This window comes from Ciona intestinalis, unplaced genomic scaffold, assembly GCF_000224145.3.
Source record: "Ciona intestinalis unplaced genomic scaffold, KH HT000117.2, whole genome shotgun sequence".
In the NCBI taxonomy this organism is placed as follows: domain Eukaryota; kingdom Metazoa; phylum Chordata; class Ascidiacea; order Phlebobranchia; family Cionidae; genus Ciona; species Ciona intestinalis.
In genome coordinates, this window is record NW_004190439.2 from 48,125 (window position 1) to 67,838 (window position 19,714).

General features: G+C 34.8%; 2 protein-coding genes across 2 annotated transcripts; both read right to left on the reverse strand.

Moving 5' to 3' along the window:
• Positions 1-863: 863 nt before the first annotated feature.
• LOC100185633 (receptor-type tyrosine-protein phosphatase alpha-like) lies at positions 864-12,792 on the reverse strand. Its single transcript, XM_026838805.1, has 26 exons — positions 12,669-12,792; positions 12,264-12,363; positions 10,741-11,229; positions 10,413-10,517; positions 9,996-10,103; positions 9,444-9,551; positions 9,115-9,222; positions 8,446-8,805; positions 8,085-8,228; positions 7,770-7,860; positions 7,640-7,713; positions 7,231-7,403; positions 6,729-6,819; positions 6,458-6,528; positions 6,026-6,160; positions 5,442-5,570; positions 5,051-5,202; positions 4,670-4,805; positions 4,334-4,437; positions 3,828-3,886; positions 3,646-3,695; positions 3,333-3,462; positions 2,842-2,975; positions 2,442-2,572; positions 2,099-2,234; positions 864-1,399 (listed from the first exon to the last, which is right to left on the reverse strand). Exons 2-26 carry the CDS (start codon positions 12,322-12,324, stop codon positions 1,319-1,321), a joined length of 3,360 nt encoding a protein of 1,119 aa, XP_026694606.1. The 5' UTR covers positions 12,325-12,363; positions 12,669-12,792; the 3' UTR covers positions 864-1,318.
• Positions 12,793-13,975: 1,183 nt separating this feature from the next.
• On the reverse strand, positions 13,976-19,326 carry LOC100178545. Its single transcript, XM_026838803.1, has 12 exons — positions 19,215-19,326; positions 18,613-18,801; positions 17,033-17,506; positions 16,629-16,733; positions 16,222-16,329; positions 15,886-16,050; positions 15,551-15,572; positions 15,469-15,491; positions 15,058-15,116; positions 14,733-14,790; positions 14,633-14,679; positions 13,976-14,114 (listed from the first exon to the last, which is right to left on the reverse strand). Exons 3-12 carry the CDS (start codon positions 17,391-17,393, stop codon positions 13,989-13,991), a joined length of 1,074 nt encoding a protein of 357 aa, XP_026694604.1. The 5' UTR covers positions 17,394-17,506; positions 18,613-18,801; positions 19,215-19,326; the 3' UTR covers positions 13,976-13,988.
• Between the last annotated feature and the right edge of the window lie 388 nt (positions 19,327-19,714).

The following is a 19,714-nucleotide window of genomic DNA, read 5'->3' on the forward strand; positions in this document are numbered from 1 at the left end:
GCAAGGAGACCGTCATCAAATCCCAATTCTGCTACTAAAACCAGGTAGGATGTGCAATCAACTCACTTTATTTCAACAATAGAGCCAGTTACGTCAGCGCTGTTAAATTTCTGTTATTACAAGTTTAAATACATTTGTAGGATACAATGTTTATAAAGAGGAAAAATTGTAAAATTATAATAATGTCAAATAAAACCAATTACGTGATAGTTTGATCGGAAACCTATGATTTTTTAATTTCAAAGTCTCGAAACATTTTTTTGGCAAAATTTCGGAAAACGAAATTTCTTCCCATAACACATCAATGCACAAATTTATAGTTTCGCGATTCGAAACGAAATTGGAAACGTTTTTTTCGTTTATAGGCAAAAATGCATTAGTGACCTTACCCATCTGTTCTGTGCGATTTTGATTAGCGGTGCCCTCCGACTGCAGCTATTATTATATGCCGCACTCGAAGAAGCTTAGCTGTATGTAATGTACAAATTCAAAGACATGTCTGCCTACAGGTATAGTATCATAAAATGAAATGAGAATTAAATTCGACCATATTCATGACGAGACATCTAGTCGTCAGTGCAACGTTGTGTTTGTGTGCATAAGGACACGACCCGTACAATGCGGGAAGTCCGCTTTAAAAGTTCGAGCTAAACAAAGATCACTCAAATAATTATAAAACTACATCCTCACGACTTCCATAGATCGTTATTAATTGTTAAAAATAAAATCAGAATACTTGGATATTATGTGTTAGACGTGTCCCATCTTCCACCACCGTACTATATAACTTTACATAAGTGCATTGTTAAAGAAATATAAAAGAAAATTGAGTCACACATATTTAGATAAATAAAGATTAAACATGAATTTTCTAATGAGTTTATTCACAAACATGCAGGCCAATATGAAACGGTTTAATAAGAATCATCCTTTTAATAAAAAGCACTGATTGAATTAACATTATTAAAATAATAGCAGTGGGATGTGGGGGAGAATATCAGATGAAACATTGCCATCAAAAAGTTCGTTATTTTATACAAAAGCAGTCAATTTATATATCAGTACAAATCATAAGAAAGTTTGGCACTGGTGGTTACTGTTTATGTTCCATCACACACATTTAATGAAAATTTTTTCCAACCCCAGTGGTCACTAATGGGCTGTGTAAATTGTTAGAAAATCATCATTAACAAACGTTTATTGTAACTCATAAGCGGGTACGAGTTGTGTGAAAGGGAAAAAAGTGTGTTCTAACGACTTCCAACTCCCTCACCAAGCTAGCACAACAAAAGTTAAGCTCATTTGCTTGTTCCTTAAACTATTTGCATCCGAAGTTTGAGTAAACTTGAAAAGTTGAAACATAATCCACCATGGTGTTGTGAAGGAATTTGTAAAGTAGCTGAGAAAAAAAAAAAAAACTTTAAAATATCATAATACTATATATAGATTCAAGTATTACGAAATGTGTACCCCATTAAAATCAAATAAATTGTACTGTTTAAGTTATTTTCAAAAATGGCATTATCAGCCTTTTATTTTAATACACCATACATGGGGTGGTCTTCTCTAAACTAGTTGGTCGTAGTAACTATTGGTTACCATGTTTTTTATTCAATCGACTAAACTTTAGTTGGTGGTTTTTCACATTTAGTTGGTCGACTACGTTTTTTGTGCGTTTCTTATTACACAAGTTAGTCGGTCAAAATCCACCAACTAAAGTTTTAGTCGGGCAGCTAAAAAAAGAAAATCGAATATAGGTGCCGACTAGTTAAGTCGATAGCCAAGAATGCCATTCATGGTTAGATAGTAGGATAGCATTGTGGTGAAGGTTGCCCCTTTATAATAATACATAGAGACGAGACACTGCGTTACCACTGCGTTCATTAGTGACCACTAACGGTAATGGTTCAAACTAAGTAATCACTAATGAGTTGTGTAAATGGTAACTTACATGGAAAAATATACAAAATCTCAAAGCTGCACTCATGGTGAGTCATAAGCGAGCACTTGCAATATAAAAAGAGAAAGTCTGTAACTTCTAAAACTACTTCACCATAATAAATATTCGTTCAAACGACCAACATAAGCAAGTTTTTACCTCTGTAGAAACCATCCCAATCCTCATATCTCTCAAATCCTTCACAGTTCTAAAGATGTCAATACTTCCTTCAATGTTAACTCTCTCCATCAAGTTAATAAGAGCAACAAACGCACCACTGCGGTTTATTCCATCACTGAAAAATCGCAAATTTTGTTAACTTGATTTGGAATGATATAAATTTTTTTAAATAATCTATGTCGGTCACAGACATAGTGATGTCTCAACCATTTATTCTTTAGAATAAATCAGTCTCCTTTGGGATTTCATCAACTTAAAAAAAATAATTAGCAGCCTCACAAAAATTGAACTTTTTTATCTTTTATAAGATTGTTTCATATACCTGCAAAATATCATAAGTTTTCCTTTCCCAGTCTGTGCTTGAAGTCGTTTAACAAGATCAATCAACTCTGCTGTTGTGTTGGGTACAGTGTCTGGATCCCAGGTTTGGAAATGAAAGTATCTCACCATATTCTGTTAATGGAAGCTGCTGTTAATCATATTCAATTATATAAGGATAAAGTGTTTTATACAGCAGAAACACACATTGTATTCATACACATCATGCTCACTGTCGAGTTATAACATGTGTGTCTTCTTATACACCAGACACACATGGTGTATTCATACACCTCATGCTCACTGTCGAGTTATAACATGGGTTTCTTCTTATACACCAGACACACATGGTGAATTCATACACCTCATGCTAACTGTCGAAATATAAAACAGCCAACACAAACCTTCCCCCTTGGTGTTGTAATCATCAAAGATTTGTCTGTGATGCAACCACTTGTCGATTTAGTTTGTTCTTCAATTGTGATGTCATTAATCATCAATGGTTGTTGTGAGGGTAAGAATTGGAATCCAAGTTTCTACATTATGATGCAATAAAGTGGTTACTGGTACAACATGTTCTTTGGCGATGCTTTTTTAATATATTAAGACATATTCCTAAACAGATCATTTATGCTTTTTAACAGACTTTTATATTTTTCTTAAAACTCATATTCCTAAAAAATAAGACAGTCAGCCAAGTAGCTTATTTATTTAAAGTTATAATTGTGAAATAAATTGAGATATTTATTAAACATGTCTTCCAGAGTTTTTCAAAGTAACATTTGTAATAGCAAGTGGAATCTTTATTAATGGTACCTAAGACAATAAAAGCAAAAGTGTAAAAATGTATTGGCAAAAAATTAGAAATTGAGAATTCCCAGCAATTTATTTACTCTTTCTTCCTGCGAGCTTCGCAGCGAAACAATTGTTCCAACGTTGTTGGAAGTCACAGCGTGCCAGAAGTTTTCAAGCGATTCATGAGTGGGACCAGCCGCTACAATTATCTCCAGGCTTTCGCTGTAACTCTACAGAAAAAATATAAATGAGGTGCTTTATAATTCAGACGTTACTGTGCACCATTACCAAAGCTTATCAAAAGACACCCGATTCAAAACTGAAATCTGCTCTTGATGTTTGCAGTTTGTTTATATTCATAAAATTTATCAAATAAATAGTAAATATTTTAAACTATATTTAGGTTCACTAACCTCGACGAAAGAAGCGTCGTATGCAGCTCCTTTGATGTTGGAATGTTTAACTAGAAATATATTTGATAATTTAGAATGAAATTAATTAGAATTATTCCCCACTAATTTAAGCTATAACGCATTTATGTTGATAAGTTAAAACCTTACATGGCGTTTAAGATTCTGGTTTCAGAAGTGGTTTCATTTGGGAAAGTTTTCTCCAATTCGTGAGCGAACCCTGATTTTCCCGAATTGTCCAACTCTGTTATCATATTGTGAATTATTACCCAAATAATTTTTAAAAGAATGAATTCGAATAAAAGCCACAAAGATTAATCAGCCCACACATAAAATCACAGAATGGATTAGAAGCAAAAGCATCTGTATCAGAACATATAGTAGGGTGGGGAAAGATGGGACACCTTTAGCACATAATATCCAAATATCCTAATCAGGTTTTAAACATTTAACAACGGCCTATAGGAGTCGTGAGGATACGGTTTTATAATTCTTTGAATGTTCTTTGTTTACTATTAAATAGGAGGAGAAAATAGAATGAAAAGGTGTCCCATCTTACCCCGACCTACTATTTCTAAAATAAATTGGATGATTATAGTTTGTTCAACAAATAATAAAAAAAAATGAAAGGACCAAGTTCCATAAAGCGGAGAGTTCCAACATAATAATAATACGATTTAAATTGAAATACTTTTCAAGTCGCTGAATTCTTTCTTCTAATTCTTCCACAGAGAAATCAGTGTTTCCAATCTTACAATCTTCCGCCACCAATTTGTGAAGAAGTAAATATTGTTTCTGGGAAAATGTAACAAAGTAGCTTTTAGGGCAGGGTTACATACTTCACTGCAGAATTTAAACCTTAACATTCGGAACTTTAAGTTAGCGATCCAAATATCTAATTTGTAATGTGTCTAAAATAATTTCTCCATCAACAAACAACTATCTAAAAATTCAAAAAAGACAGAAAATGCAGCTTATATAATAAACCACGATATTAATGTATGTTCTGTACAAAACAAATTCTCACTGAGTTTTGAACCATATCCACTCTTTGCTTTCTCATAGCCAGCACTGTTTCAAACACGTTAACACATGATCTGTGGTCCATTTCAGCCATCAAACTGTCAAATCCAATGAAGGTTCCAGTTCTACCAGCTCCTGCACTGTGGTAGATGCATGTTACATATGTTATGTGTGTTTGTAGCTTTGGTGTTGGGGTAATCCCTGGGTGTCCTGGCATTTTCAATGTACAACCAAATAGAAGTCATTTATAGTAGGCTAAAAACTGTTAATGTATTTAAATTATGCGTGCCAGTGAGCATGAAGTGCATGAATACACCATGTGTGTCTGTTGTATAAGAAGACACCAATGTTGTAACTTGACAGTGAGCATGAGTTATATAAATACCTGCAATGAACAACAATAGGAGAGTTGTCTACTTGGTTTGATTTATGATAATCTAGCACAGCACATTTGAATCTGTGAAGTGAAGTCGTGGTGATGGGCACATTATGGTCGGGCCATGATGTGAAGTGGAACTGCTTTAACTTTCGTGTGGTCTGTAGTATTAGAAAACACAGGCCATTAGCAAAAGTGCTAATTATCTAACTGTAAATGAAATCGTCAATAATTTCTGAAGAGTTGTTTTATATAAAATCCAATGGGTGATGCTAATTGAGACCTGAACCCAATGTCCCCTGGCATGCCTTGCTGTAAGATCTTACACATTTAGAATATAGTATCAAGTTAATTTTTTACATGTTTAAAAGGGAAATAAATAAGTTTACTGCATTTTCACCTTGTTGTTTGTAACTTTCATCTCTCGAATCACATATCCACCATATGAAGTTTCGTTTACGCACTCTATTATAAGATCTCCATGTTTACCCAATGCTCCAATCTCTGGCCAGTACTTGTGACACTTCCTCTGAAATTAACGAGAATAAAATATAAGGAAAGATTAATAAGTTGACCAAGTAGAAACAATGTTGGCAGGCATATCTTATATCAAAGGAAAAGCATTCTTAAGTTGCGTTGTATGATTTTTTTCACTTGGTATTGAATTTAAATAAAAGCTTTTGTATATATATATGTATTGTGTTAAAATATGATTTTTCCATTTTCTATTAGTGCTTCATGCTCATTAAAGAAAAAATAATTCAATATATCAATTAGGTGTAAGAAAAACAAAGTTTACATTTTTTTATAGGGGGCACCCTGCAATAATATATCATATTGGTTGTTTCATATTCATACACAACGTTCTCATATTTTGTTTCTTTAAGTATTCTGCGGGCAGAGGCATGTCATTAAATAAGTAAACCAACACTTTACCATTAGGTTATATTAGGCACACAACATATACACATTTATGCAACTTACTTTATTTCCTTCCAATAAGTTTGTCAACATCACAATAACGCGACACTTACTCTCCCAAACCATCCTCCAAAAATCGGTCTCAGTTTTAGGAAGAGGGCCTTGTGTGGCAATGTATTTATGGGGTTGGTTGTAACACTGGGGGTATAAGATGTGATATTAAGCGTTACACAGAGTTCCAAGTACAGTAGTAGGAACACAAGTTATGGCTACCTTTCATGCACTGTTTTGCTTGTAGGGCTAATAAGCATTATTGATAAACTAATGTAACTAATTTATGCTCATTTGATGGAGCAACAACAATCATTGTAACATGGGTGTCCTTTTTCATACACCTCGTTCCTGTTCACAAGTTAGCATATGGCGCTGCACAAGCCTTAGTGGTTATCATTAATATGATATTTGGTATATTACATCTCATATATTCCAACTTACATCCACATAGTTTCCATTAATATAATCACTTTGCCCATTTGCAGTGGATAATACAACTCGTGTGCTGTCATCTGGAATCAACTCAAAGTTAATAATTGTACACAGATATGAATGAATTAATTAAAACAAATATATTTGTAGAGATAAAAAATAGTTAAAATTAAATATGTTATTTTTAATTAGACCAATTTTGAAGAACTTTACCAATTTCCTATTTGGCCACATTGCAGCACCTAATATATACAGACAAAATATTTTAAAATAAACTCACATGGCAATATATTCTTGAATCTGTTCTTTCCCTTGTTGTTTTCACCATGAATTGTTTGCATTTCTATCTTGGCTGAAGCAGCAGCAAGTAACTGTATAAAGTAAAATTGTCATTTCTATTTTCTTTCAGTTTAAACCAGTGTTTCTCAACCTTATTGCAAGCGGCCAAAGGATTGGGTAGAAAGAAGTTGTATGGAATTGTGTTTATCACTTCTATGTGTTGTTTCTCAACCCAAATATTGGTGGATAAAATGTAATTTTTGAAATTACATTTTACTGTTTTTCTAAGAGCAGGGTGAAAATATTTTAACTACAGTTACAGTCAAAGACTTAATGAATCTTTACAGTAGACCTCCAAAAACAATTTAAATGGGAACAACAAATGGTTGGTATCACTTGGGTTAGAAAGCACTAAAGTACACAATTCATTGAAGTAATATTGTATGTTCTTATTTATAGGGCAAGTTTTTTTAACAGGATATTTTCGATACATTAAAACTTACTTTAAACTCTTCTATGCACAGTTTTCCTTCATTAGCAGCAAGGGTTTGAAAGTGCTGAAGAAATTTATCTTTCCTAATCAAGTACGGGCTTGAAGTGGTGGCAATGTCATCGTATAAAACATCACCTTGGTGGATATCAATGCTAGAATAAGCATTTTCGCTTGGTGCAATTACTGCATTGAAAATCATATCGTAACTTTATGCTTACTGGAAAACAAAATTATTAGCAAAATTTTTGGCTTCTGTTAGGTGTGTGGAAATTGTGGCAGGGCATATGTATGTGTTTGGGATACTTATGTATAGCGGGTACATGTAAGATGTATATAAGTACATGTGGAGTCTGGGTACTTACTTGGGCACAGGTGGTGTGTGGATACCTATTAGGTGTATGGAGAAAATGTAAACTTACCATTTACATATGCAACCGCTTCAACTGGTGGATTAGCATTCATCATTATTGGTTTAGGTGATTTAGGTCGAGTCCTGCATTTAATAAGGTATATTTTAAATATTTTAACTTTTAAAATAAAACAATTTACCTTCGTTTGTAGAGTATAAGGACAACTATGACAATCAGTAGCAACCCACAAGTCACTGCAATGGCAATGTACACAGTTGAACTAGAAGTTCCTGTGAGTTTATAATAAAAGATGTTTTTATCTCTTTCAATACAGTAGCGAAGATCAGTTTAATTAAAACAGCTTAGAGAAAAGAAATAATAGCAAAACAATGATCATTAAAACTTTCTTAAAACTACTGAATATAAGTGATGAATAAAAGCATGGTTGGTGAAAGTTTCTTAGATGATAAAACTACCAATCTGCTGTTTATGATGAATATTTAAAGATACATACCAGCACCACCAGTTCGTGGTACAATCATAGCACAGTTAGATCCCATGTAACCAGATGTACACACACAGTGAACATTACAACCACTGCTGATACATGTTGCATTGTTTTGACAAGGAGAAGAGGAACAAAGATCTCTTCCGTCAACTACAGAAGGAAATGATTCATTTAAAAGCTATTTTCATCACGGTATAAGACATGTTGCAATGCTGAGATAGCTAAATGAGATAATGATATTCTAGCGTCACGACAGTTAAAGTGCATGACTAGGTTGATCACTGCCACCATGATGGGTGTGTTCTCATGTTCTTATTGGGCTCCATTACATTTCCAAAATAATAATACAGAAGCCTTTTTGTATTACCTGATTTTTCACAAGCATATCCGTGTTTATCTTCACAATAAGAATGCACCCATGTTCCATTTGGAGCTAAACTAACACAGTTTGTATCATTAACCACTGGTGCACCATTTAACCAGTTGTTGTACACCATATCACTTGAATCAAGCCAGAGCCATTTTGAGTGGTTTGAAAAACCACCTAGCCAAGTTTGACCAACACCAAAGTTGTGGTGGTTAAGTATGGCTGTTTGGACTTGACTGCTTTTTATGATCGCAAGGCTAGCATTGAGCGACTGGCATTGAGATAAAGATTCTCTGAAGGTTTTTCTTCCTCTGCTGTTAACATGGATGAGACAAAGGTCACCAACATTGAAGAAGTATTCTGTAAATCAATGAACTGATGTTTATTATTGTTATTGCAAGTACTTTAAATATGTGAACGTGTGTTTGGCTGAGTCCTGTGGTAGGGACCCATCAGATTAAAATGAGACCCAATGGAGTTTTAATAAAGTGAAAAAGAAATAGTAAGCTAAAGTAATATAAATGGCGGAAAGTGTTGGTGAAAAACATAAACAAACCAACTAAAATAAAATGAGGGAAAAGCCGACAATGACAATAAAGTGCAAAAGTTTTTATTAAAAAACAGTGATACAGTAATAAAGGGTTAAAAACTTGTTTTTTGATAAAATACCCTTTTCACAATTCCTTCCAAGAAAAGCACTTGCACATAAACAAGTGTAGGCTCCGGGGATTCTGTTACAACTGCCACCATTTTGACAAGGTTGGGAAAGACAAAGGTCTGAAAATCAGTTTGAATCTCAAGATACATTGTTAATTTTGAAAGAGGATTGAGTAATTAAACTTTATGGTAAAACTAAACATTTGATAAAGCATAACTGAAAAGTAGAGATTTTAAAATCATTTTTTTGCTTGATTAGAGAAAATGGATGAACGTAACTTATGTTTCCTTTTGTGGTTGGAAATTAAAGATAATATAACATTATACCACAATGAAACTACCTGTTTCACAATTCCTTCCCACAAAGCCATTTAAGCATGAACAAGTGTAGTTGCCGGGAACTCTGTTACAACTCCCACCATTCTGACAAGGCTGGGGGGAGCATAGATCTACAATAGAATGACAAGTGTCGAAAAGAATATATTAAGGCAAGAGTATGAACAACAATGTTTGAGTAAAATAAAACTATGTTCGAATAGAACAAAACAAGATTTGATGTCATTTGAAAATCAAACAGATTTATCAAAAATATTATAAAAATGTACAAAATAATGGAAGAGTGGTGTGTAAGGTTGATTAGAGGTAATGACCTCGAACTGTAAAAATCATTATGAATTTCAAGACCATAGGTCATGAATTCAAGGCTCGATGCTACCACCATTGTGTGCATGTGTCACTGGGCCAGGAAAATTATCTTTGCCCCGCCACAATAGGCTACTTGGTAGGAGTTTATGCAGTTATCGTTAAGTGCCTTGGCCCAGTGATTCTGATAAGTTTTATTCTTTTAAATAAGAAAAATGTTGGTAAATCAGTTTCACATGCACTTAAGTTACCTGTTTCACAATTCCTTCCAATAAAACCATCCACACATGAGCAAGAGTAAGTGTTGGGAACTCTGTTGCAACTGCCATTATTCAGGCAAGGCTGGGGAAAGCATAGATCTAAAATGAAGTAAAATTATAAGAATGTAGCCATGGAGAACAAATGTGCCCTAAGGCTATTTTTGATATGATTGGCAATTCCATCAACATATTAAAGGAGAAATGAACGTTTTGCTTTAACGTGTCTTGCTAAGGACGCGCATGCCGTAGATTTTAAGTCGGTAAGCATATCCTATGAAATAAAGTTGGCTATCGGTAAGCGGGCATGACGTCTGTGGAGTCAGCATGTATGTTCCGCGTGGTTGTGCACAAGACAAATACAAACAAGCAGTAGAAATGTTGAAAACTATTTTCTTAATCCAGTCTTACCGTCGCCACACAGAGATCCAGAGTAACCAGGATCGCAATTACATTTGTAGCTCGTCGCTAAAGCAACGCACGATCCGTATCTACAAGGGTTCGTTGCGCAAAAGGCTGTACAATGAGATTGTGGTTAAAATTATTCTGAACAAGGCAGTAATAGGTTCCTATTGTTAATGATATATCAAATATATTTATACACAAAGTATGCCATGTTTAACAGCTCGACTGTGTGCATGGGACTGGCTATCATGGACACTCAAGCTCCTGCCAACGTGGATATAAATGAACAAATGAAATTGGATCAAACCAGTCAATGGCGTAGTAAATAATTTACCTCTTTGACAAATGTAGTAATTCTTCTGTGTGCAGTGAAAGGTCCACCAGCCACCCTTACTTACGTTGGGAAATGCGCTGTCCGTGAACCAATTATACGCTCCATTTATCCCATACACATTATTGTAGGGACACATATACGCACAAGCTAATTGAGACTTCAGAGCGTTCGGTTCCACATTGTTCCAGTTTGTATATGCGGGCTTGTTGACGTAGTTGGTACCATCAAGAGCTTTGTAGTCGTGTATATTTGCACCTGCTAATTTCCTGAGCCCCATCCAATAACCAACACCGTAATCATATTGTCCCCATGCAATGTAACTAATGGTGGAATCGAGGTGTGGAGTGATGATATCTTGCATTGCTTGACTCTTCACCACTACTAGCTGGGCGTTGTCGGACTCACAAGCAGTTTTGGCTTGCTCGTATGTTTTACGAATAGCGTAAAATTTCAGCTCAATCCCGTTGTATGGTACAATTGTGACAGGTCCTAAATAACAAGTATAATTAGTTGGTTGCCTGTATAAAATTTAAACGAAGAAGATGGGACACCTTTTTATTCTATTTCCTCGTCCCATTTGGTAGTAAACAAGGAACATTCAAATAAATATAGAATCGTATTCTTACGACACCCATAGATCGTTGTTAATTGTTTATAACACGGTCAGGATATTTCGATAATATGTGGTAAAGGTGTCCCGTCTTGCCCCAACCTACTATATATAAATTTTTGACATTACATTCCTGTATTCATTCAATCAACTAATGCACCCAAATTTAATTTCTAAACAATAATTAAACTGGTTTTAGAATAAATAAAACGACATATCCGGATTATATAAATATTACTTCACAATATTTCCACAACCTTCCGTGCTATTATGACGTAACATGAAACTCCGCTATTACACCAAGGAAGTAATGATATCACCCGCGCTTGTTTAATTACCACCTACCAACTTTGCTTTCGTGAACTGAAGGAAATGTGTCACAGCAGGGCATGCAGAGTTACGAACTGTGGCGCAACGGTATTATCTTGCTGAACTGACATCCCAGTTAAAAATACGAGTCGCAAAAAACACGCAATCGTCGCTTTAGCTGTAGTAATATTTATTTACATTGCGGTTTAAGCATTCCTTAATAAAACGCGTCACCGCCAAGCATAGACTGTAGCAAAACAATTAGAAATGAATCACTATTCACTACTAAACATGGCATAACGGATCCGATAAAATAAGTTGATGCATTCAATTCCGCGGCGAAACGTTTGGTTCGGGTGAGTTTGTGCATGCGTGATGCTACACATGTGTATAAGAAGAAAGAATGACATTAAACCTGCAATATTTAATCTAACAACTAGTTCTAACAAATCAATATAGTAGGGTGGGGGAAGATGGGACCCTGGTCGTGTTTTAAACAGTTAACAACGGAATCGTGAGGATACGGTTTTATTATTGTTTGAATTTTCTTTGTTTACTATAAATGGTGACCCATCTTCCCCCACACTGCTATATTAAGTCTCACCTTGGCCATAGCACTGAGTAATGAGCATCCAAACAGAAACAATAAACAGTTTATTAAACATTCTTCTTTGTGTATAAGCTCCGTTATGTTTTGTAGATTCCTAAGAAACAACAATTTATCAACATAACATATACACATAAAAAAATACAGGCTATTATTTCTGACCTACATAGTTCTATATATTTCTGTTCGTGGTATTATAGTTTAGGCTACAACACTATACCCAAACTAATATGATAGAAATAAACAGTTTACTACAATTTACTCTACATTACACGTATACGATAAATAACTGGATCTGAATACTACAGATATGAGTCGAAACTGCACCAACGCAGTATTTCTAACACAATATAAACCTTTACACCTAGCACGTTTTATAAGCGAACTCGTGCACTGACGTACCTGGCTATCATTGTTACAGTAACGTGGATAGATTGCTGCATCTTCCGGGTTTGGGAACACGTCGGCAAGTTACGTCATGATGACGTCAACTCATTGTTGCACGTATGGAACAATACTAGATAGATGGGAGTATGTAGCAACAACGATCCTCTACAAACGTCACGTTTATGCTTAGTATGTATTACGGAAATAATTTGTAGCAACATCGGGATTTGAAATATTTGGTTACAAAGCGATCGCTTGCACAGCCGTGCCACCCACACGTAATATAAATAGCCGATAAAAAGTAAATGACTTCGGACTGTAAACATTATAGATTTTTGTAATGTGTATATGAAATCAAGGAACATTTGGAAGATGTGTTTTAAATGAAACTTGCTTTATCCTCGCGTGGCCGGAAAACGACAGTCGTCGTTATAACATGGGTGTTCATACACTTCATGCCAGCTTACCAGTTACCACGAACTTAACTTTGTGGTTATCTGTTTTGGGGGCATTTTTATGTTTTTATGTATGGCTGACAATTTTGACAACCCATTATTGACCACTGGGTTTGAGCAATTTGCTTAAGGACACATACGCCCACAATGATAGCAGCAAAGAGCCTCGAACCCATTACCTCTGGTTTGGAGGCATGAGTGGTAACCAACCGTATCACGGCACCGATTAAAGAGATACATATACGCGCCCACCTTGGTATATTTGTTTATTCATTTTAATGTATGGCCGACATTGAAGCAACTCCAGCTTTCGCTTATGAGTTACTGCATATCTGTATTGTAATGGATTAAACTAGGTATCTTTATACTACCATACGAGAGGCTAACCGCTGCGCCGGATATTTACTTTAGTAATTCAGACATAACACTATGGATCAGAAATCGTGTTATTGACATGGATTGGCATTAACTTAATAAAGAGTTTAACATCATCTTAAAAAGTTACCACAACAGCAGTAATCCTTCTATAGTGGAAGAGATAATATAACACAATCTGTACAGAAATACTTAGGTGTATGGTACAGTGGGGTAAGATGGGATATTTTAACACGAATATCCCATATTTCCTGATCGTCTTTTTAACAATCATTTTTTTCACAAGCTTTTTGAGAATCGGAAGGCTGTGGTTGTATAATTCTTTAAATGTTTTTCGTTTATAATCAAAAAGTACTAGAAAGAGAATGAAAACATGTCCCATCTTACCCCAATCTATTATACATTACAAAACTAAAAAGTTTAAGGCATTAATATAAAAACATAAAAACACAAAGCTGAATCGATTATTGAATAAAATTCAAACAATCCCGCAGTCACCACTTTGTCAGGGCAGTGGATTAATAGGCTCATACAGTGGTTGTGGAAGTTGGGCAATGCTCACGTATTCTGGTTCCTCGTTCACTCTAACAATGGCTGTTTCATACCCACCATTCTCACTACTGGTTACAACCTAATTAGATATATAGTATGTTTAAGGAGATTTAAATCAAGACACAACACTGCACAAAATCAAACAAAACCAGTCACATCCCACAGTGTACCTCGTAAACAGAAGGTACTGGATTCAAAACACAAAGCTGTAAGCACTTTAAGCTTGCTTGTGTTCAAGTAACCTAGCAGAAATTGCTACAACCCAGTGGTAACTAATGGGTTATCTAAATTCTCAACCCTACTAAAGGTGGCTGTACACAGTAGTATCTGGAATTCGTCCGATTTTTCTGTTTTGTCCGGATTTCGCTGCCGCATGCAGAACTCGGTAATGGGTTTGCATACGACTTCGCAAGCGAATTCTCATGCCGAATACTGTGTACAGCCACCTTAAAGAAAAAGAGTCATCACACAGTTACATACATGGTAACTTTTTAATGAACATGAGGTGTGTGAATCACCTATGCATACCAACTGGTGTTGCCCTCACTAGGTAAGCAGCATTTATTTAACACAGCACAAAATATGAGTCAAACACACCTGTCCACAAGGATCCAGTTGCTTTAGTTCAACATAACCTTCTTCATCTGAAATTATTTTGAATGAGTTTTGAATTTGTGAAGATAATGATATCTATTACCTCGATTAACTGATACGTTGTTTCTCATGTTTTCATAATTTGTTGAGCTTGGATCAATCTAGAAAAACAACAGATTTTACAGAAATGTTTGAGATGAAAGTCTTATCATATTTTATTTTTACATTTCATCACTTTACTTCATCTTTTCTGGTCAGAGTAAGAAGATTCGATTAATATGAATAATAAAAACATAGGAAGTAACTATAAAGCATCCAATATTATGACTTGCTTTATAATACAGAGTAATAAAGTTTACAAAACATGTTAGATAAAGACTGCGACGCATCTCAAAGATAGTTTTTATACAAAGAAGTTCAAAACTCACATTTTCTTCTTTTAAGTTTTCGTATGACACTTCTTGTGGAAGGGTGATATCAACATAACCTGTACAATGCATTGGATTTAAACTTGTAGTGGGCACAACATAAATGAATGAAACTTATTTATGCCTTGCGAGGCAAGACAGTCTTTATAACATGGGTGTTCTGTTTCATACACCTCATGCCGCATAGAAGTTACTATAATTAGCCCATAAGAAACCCTTACATTAGAGCAAGCATTGGTTAGTGACTACAACACAAACACCCACAATGTTGTTGGTGTCAGGTCTCGAAGGTTATAGCATGCACAGTAACCATGATGGAATCAAAATGAACAGTTTTTACAAATTGAAAATCAAATCAATATTTAACTAAAATTATAAAAATTAAAAGGGTAAGTAACACATCGAACTTACGTGGTAGTTTGAAAGATCCAGGTCTAATAAAATAAGGTAAAATATAAACAATTTTTATTTTATAAAAGCATTGAATACTTACATTTCGGGATTGAGCATAGCAACTGAAAAATAATGATATCGCATTAAATAACTTAGAAAAGTAGTAAACAGGTAAAGATGAAGTTTGTATACACTTATTAATGTTTGTTTTAATCCAAATAATAAGTTATACCGCATGGCTGACACTTAAAACCTACACTCACTGTTTATACCAGAAAATAAAATGTAAATTCATTTATTCAATTCCAGGTCATACATTATGCCGAGTAGTAATAACAGCAAGATATGAACCCCCTATTTGCTTACGTACATAAAACCTCAATTTTAACTTAACAAACTAAATAAGGTTGTCTTCATATTATTTAATTTGCTCACCAGTTACATCTTTCTTGTTTGGTCTGATAAAAAAATGATAAACAAGAATGATGATCAATATAAGAGCTCCCACTACACCTAACACAGCTCCGAATATAACACCCAAGTTATCGGGGATGGTTGGTGGAGTACCACCAGTTGTGGGAGTTGTTGGTGTTGGTTGTCCTGTATATTAACAGTGAAGGTAAAGTGATCATTTAAAACAATATGCAGTAGGTGTTATGTATGGGATGAAACTCTTAAGTTATAGTTAAATGCTGTTGAATGTAACATTGCATAAATTTATAAATATGAGACAACATTCTATGGGGCCGTGATGGCACCAACTGAAACTACCTGTTTCACAATTCCTTCCAACAAAGCCATTCAAGCATGAACAAGTGTAGTTGCCGGGAACTCTGTTACAACTCCCACCGTTCTGACAAGGCTGGGGGAAGCATAGATCTAAAATATTTTGAAAGTAATAAATATTCATTGATGATTTACAATGTTTGTGGAATGAATTAGGAAGGGCCATCCACATGACAATGATAAATATAAAATTAACACAAACACAGATATGATGGTATGTGATGCTTTCAATTTTTCACTTACTTTAAATTGATATGTAAAATTTGAATAGCAGTTATATACCTACATATATATATTCTAACTGGGCATGGGGTGCGATATTGGCACCACAAGACAAATATAAACAAGCACAAGTAGAAATGTTCAAATCTATTTGCATAATTAAGTCTTACCATCGTCACACAGAGATCCAGAGTAACCAGGATCGCAATTACATTTGTAGCTTGTCGCCAAAGCAACACACGATCCATGTATACAAGGGTTCGTTGCGCAGAAGGCTGTACAGATATGTAAGTTAGTAGATTGTTGTAAAAAACACGGAAGTTACAGGCTTCTGTAGCATCTGTATAAAAGATATTTACACACAAAGTTTAGCAGCGGCTGTGGGCATGTGAGTGGCAATCATGGATAAGTCAGCCAAGTTCAAACCCGCGACGATATAAATGACCAAACCAAGTTAAAATAATGTATGCTTTTCCACACACTGTAATAGCATTAGCATTGAAGTAAATTAGTCTAAAGCATGAAGACAAACTGAGCGACCAACACAATTGTATGAACTTCGTACATGTCTTACCTCTTTGACAAATATAGTAATTGTACAGGGTGCAGAAATTGGTCCACCAGCCACCTTTACTAACATCAAATAACGCATTGTCGCTCAACCGATTATACGCTCTATTTATCCCATACACAGTATTGTAGGGACACATATACGCACAAGCTAATTGAGACTTCAGAGCGTTCGGTTCCACATTGTTCCAGTTTGTATATGCGGGCTTGTTGACGTAGGTGGTACCATCAAGAGCTTTGTAGTCGTGTATATTTGCACCTGCTAATTTCCTGAGCCCCATCCAATAACCAACACTGTAATCATATTGTCCCCATGCAATGTAACTAATCGTGGAATCGAGGTGTGGAGTGATGATATCTTGCATTGCTTGACTCTTCACCACTACTAGCTGGGCGTTGTCGGACTCACAAGCAGTCTTGGCTTGCTCGTATGTTTTTCGAATAGCGTAAAATTTCAGCTCAATCCCGTTGTATGACACTGTAGTAAAATACAAAATTGTGGAAGTATTTAAGCTTCCTGAAGTAGATGTTTATAAATATACATCCTGAAAGTTATCAAAAACATAAGTAAGTTCACCAGTTGGTAAAAACTCTTTCATTTATTTTTGTTTAAAAGAGAATAGAATTATCTACCAAAGTAACGTTTATACATTTTTCTGTCAAAGAAATTCCCTTTAACTTGATCTCTATGTTGCTCTGGGGCTCCCCCGGTCTAAGTTATGGTTTAAAAGTTTGGTTTTGAAAACCTTGTTTTTTTGTTATTATGTAGCAAATTTTACATAAACTTTGCTTTTGTATTATCCAACTTTTTTTGCTGCTGTATGTTTTATTATGGCTTTAATGTGATTTCTTGTAAAAGTTAATGATTTTTTTAGTGAGATTTGGCAAGATTTTAGCGAAAATCAACTTGCAACATCTAGTTATAAGTGATGCAATTGACATTTTTTGATGTCATTAATTTAAAAATTTCTATTAGTTGGGAAATAATCCAACCAGAAAATAATGATTTTTATATTTTGACTAAAATCCAAATTATAAGTACAAGCTTTTCGATGAAGAAATTCAAAATTTGCTGACAACAAATCAAAATACAGTTTTCTAGTGATTTTTCTAAAAAAATTTTCAATTTGTTATTTTGCTAGCACAAACATCTGTTTTGTTAGAAAGCAAAATGCAACAGTTAGTCAAAAACAGAAATTTTTAAAAATATATTTCATTAATAACGAGTTAATACAGTGGTTAAAGTGCTCATATTGTAATCGAAGTTTACTTAGTTCTAGATATATGACGCTACCACTGTGGGGGTGTGTCTTTGGCCAAGATAAATAACAACAATTGCTCCGACATGGTTACCAATTGGTTATCCAATTTTACCAGCCAGGCAAAACAATTATATCCCCACAAGGTTGCATAAATAGTATCTCAAAACGGTATGTATCGAACAGAACACCAATATAATAAGTCATAAAGTGGCAACAAAGCAAAATATTGTTATAACATAGCGTGGTATTGATACTGTGGTATATGGTATACCACTTTACTTTAAAGTAAGTTACTGGTTCATTTAAATTACTAACCACTAACCAGTCAAACATTGAACTATCTTTTCATTCTCCCACTCTGCTGTAGCAAGGCATTTGGTTGCAGTGTTTCCAGCTGTTCCATTTAAATAAAATAAAGTTGAACCATGGGAACACTGGAAGTTAGCTTGAGTGTTGTAGACACCACTTGATGGGTTGACTGGAACATTGTTGGGTGTTGGAGATGAACATTCTGTGGTAAAACAAAAATATTCAATTACAAATATTTGAGTAATAAAAATTAAATAGTGGTTAAAAAGCAGTATATACAGGAACTGACACCATAGCAAAGTGTTTGACGCGCCTGCTTCTAACTCGGAGGTCCCGAGTTTTAGTCTCATCGCTGCTACCATTTTGTGTGTGTGTGTCCTTGGGCAAGACAATTAACGGCAATTGCTTTAAACTAGGAGTCACTGATACACTGCCTAAATTGTCAGTTATACGGCAAAACAATCAGCCACAAAGTTACATCTTTTTGTTCATGCAAGAAAATATCATGTAGTTTGTAATTTATATTTTATTACACATATACTCCCTTATGAAATCATGCAACTAATTACCAATAAACCAAATTAATTTATTAAAAATTCATTTACAAAATTCAACCTTGAAGTGAAATATTCTGAGCAAAGCAACTTGAACCACCATGAGCTAGCTCCAACTGTGATTGATTGAAAGAAGAAGTTAATTTGTTGGTAACACTGAACGTTGTTGTGTAGCAACTTACCCCATTTTTTTTTTTTTTTAAAAAAAAATATTGGCAAGTTGCATTGTAACCTGGTACAGGGGTGGTTGGTTGGCATGGGTTTGTGCCAAGGTTCTGTTGAAAATGTAAAAAAAGCAAGAGTTGTCCCTGATGAATCCTGGAAAAACCATGTAAGATCCTGTGGTGATCCAGTCACACAGAAATATACTGAGCACAACTGCCCAGTATAATCAAGTGCCCATGTATTTCTTGATGGGGTGACTGTTGGGTTGGAACCAAGTGGGAGAAGCTGGAAGAAGTTTATAATTAAATACTTCATAAACATTGTTAATTAATCATAAGTTATTACCTGTAACACACAAGCTTCCAAATATCACTAACATTAATATTTGATACTCAT

Excerpts from the sequence above, each read along its gene's own strand:
- LOC100185633 (XM_026838805.1), bottom strand. The coding sequence starts at position 12,324 with ATGTTTAATAAACTGTTTATTGTTTCTGTTTGGATGCTCATTACTCAG. Across the intron at positions 11,230-12,263 it reads TACTCAGTGCTATGGCCAAG|GACCTGTCACAATTGTACCA; the intron begins GTGAGACTTAAT and ends CTTGTTATTTAG. Across the intron at positions 6,529-6,728 it reads ATTCAAGAATATATTGCCAT|ATGACAGCACACGAGTTGTA; the intron begins GTGAGTTTATTT and ends AGTTGATTCCAG.
- LOC100178545 (XM_026838803.1), bottom strand. The coding sequence starts at position 17,393 with ATGCAAGATATCATCACTCCACACCTCGATTCCACGATTAGTTACATT. Across the intron at positions 15,573-15,885 it reads AAACAAGAAAGATGTAACTG|TTGCTATGCTCAATCCCGAA; the intron begins GTGAGCAAATTA and ends ATTATTTTTCAG. Across the intron at positions 14,680-14,732 it reads CAACGTATCAGTTAATCGAG|ATGAAGAAGGTTATGTTGAA; the intron begins GTAATAGATATC and ends AAATAATTTCAG.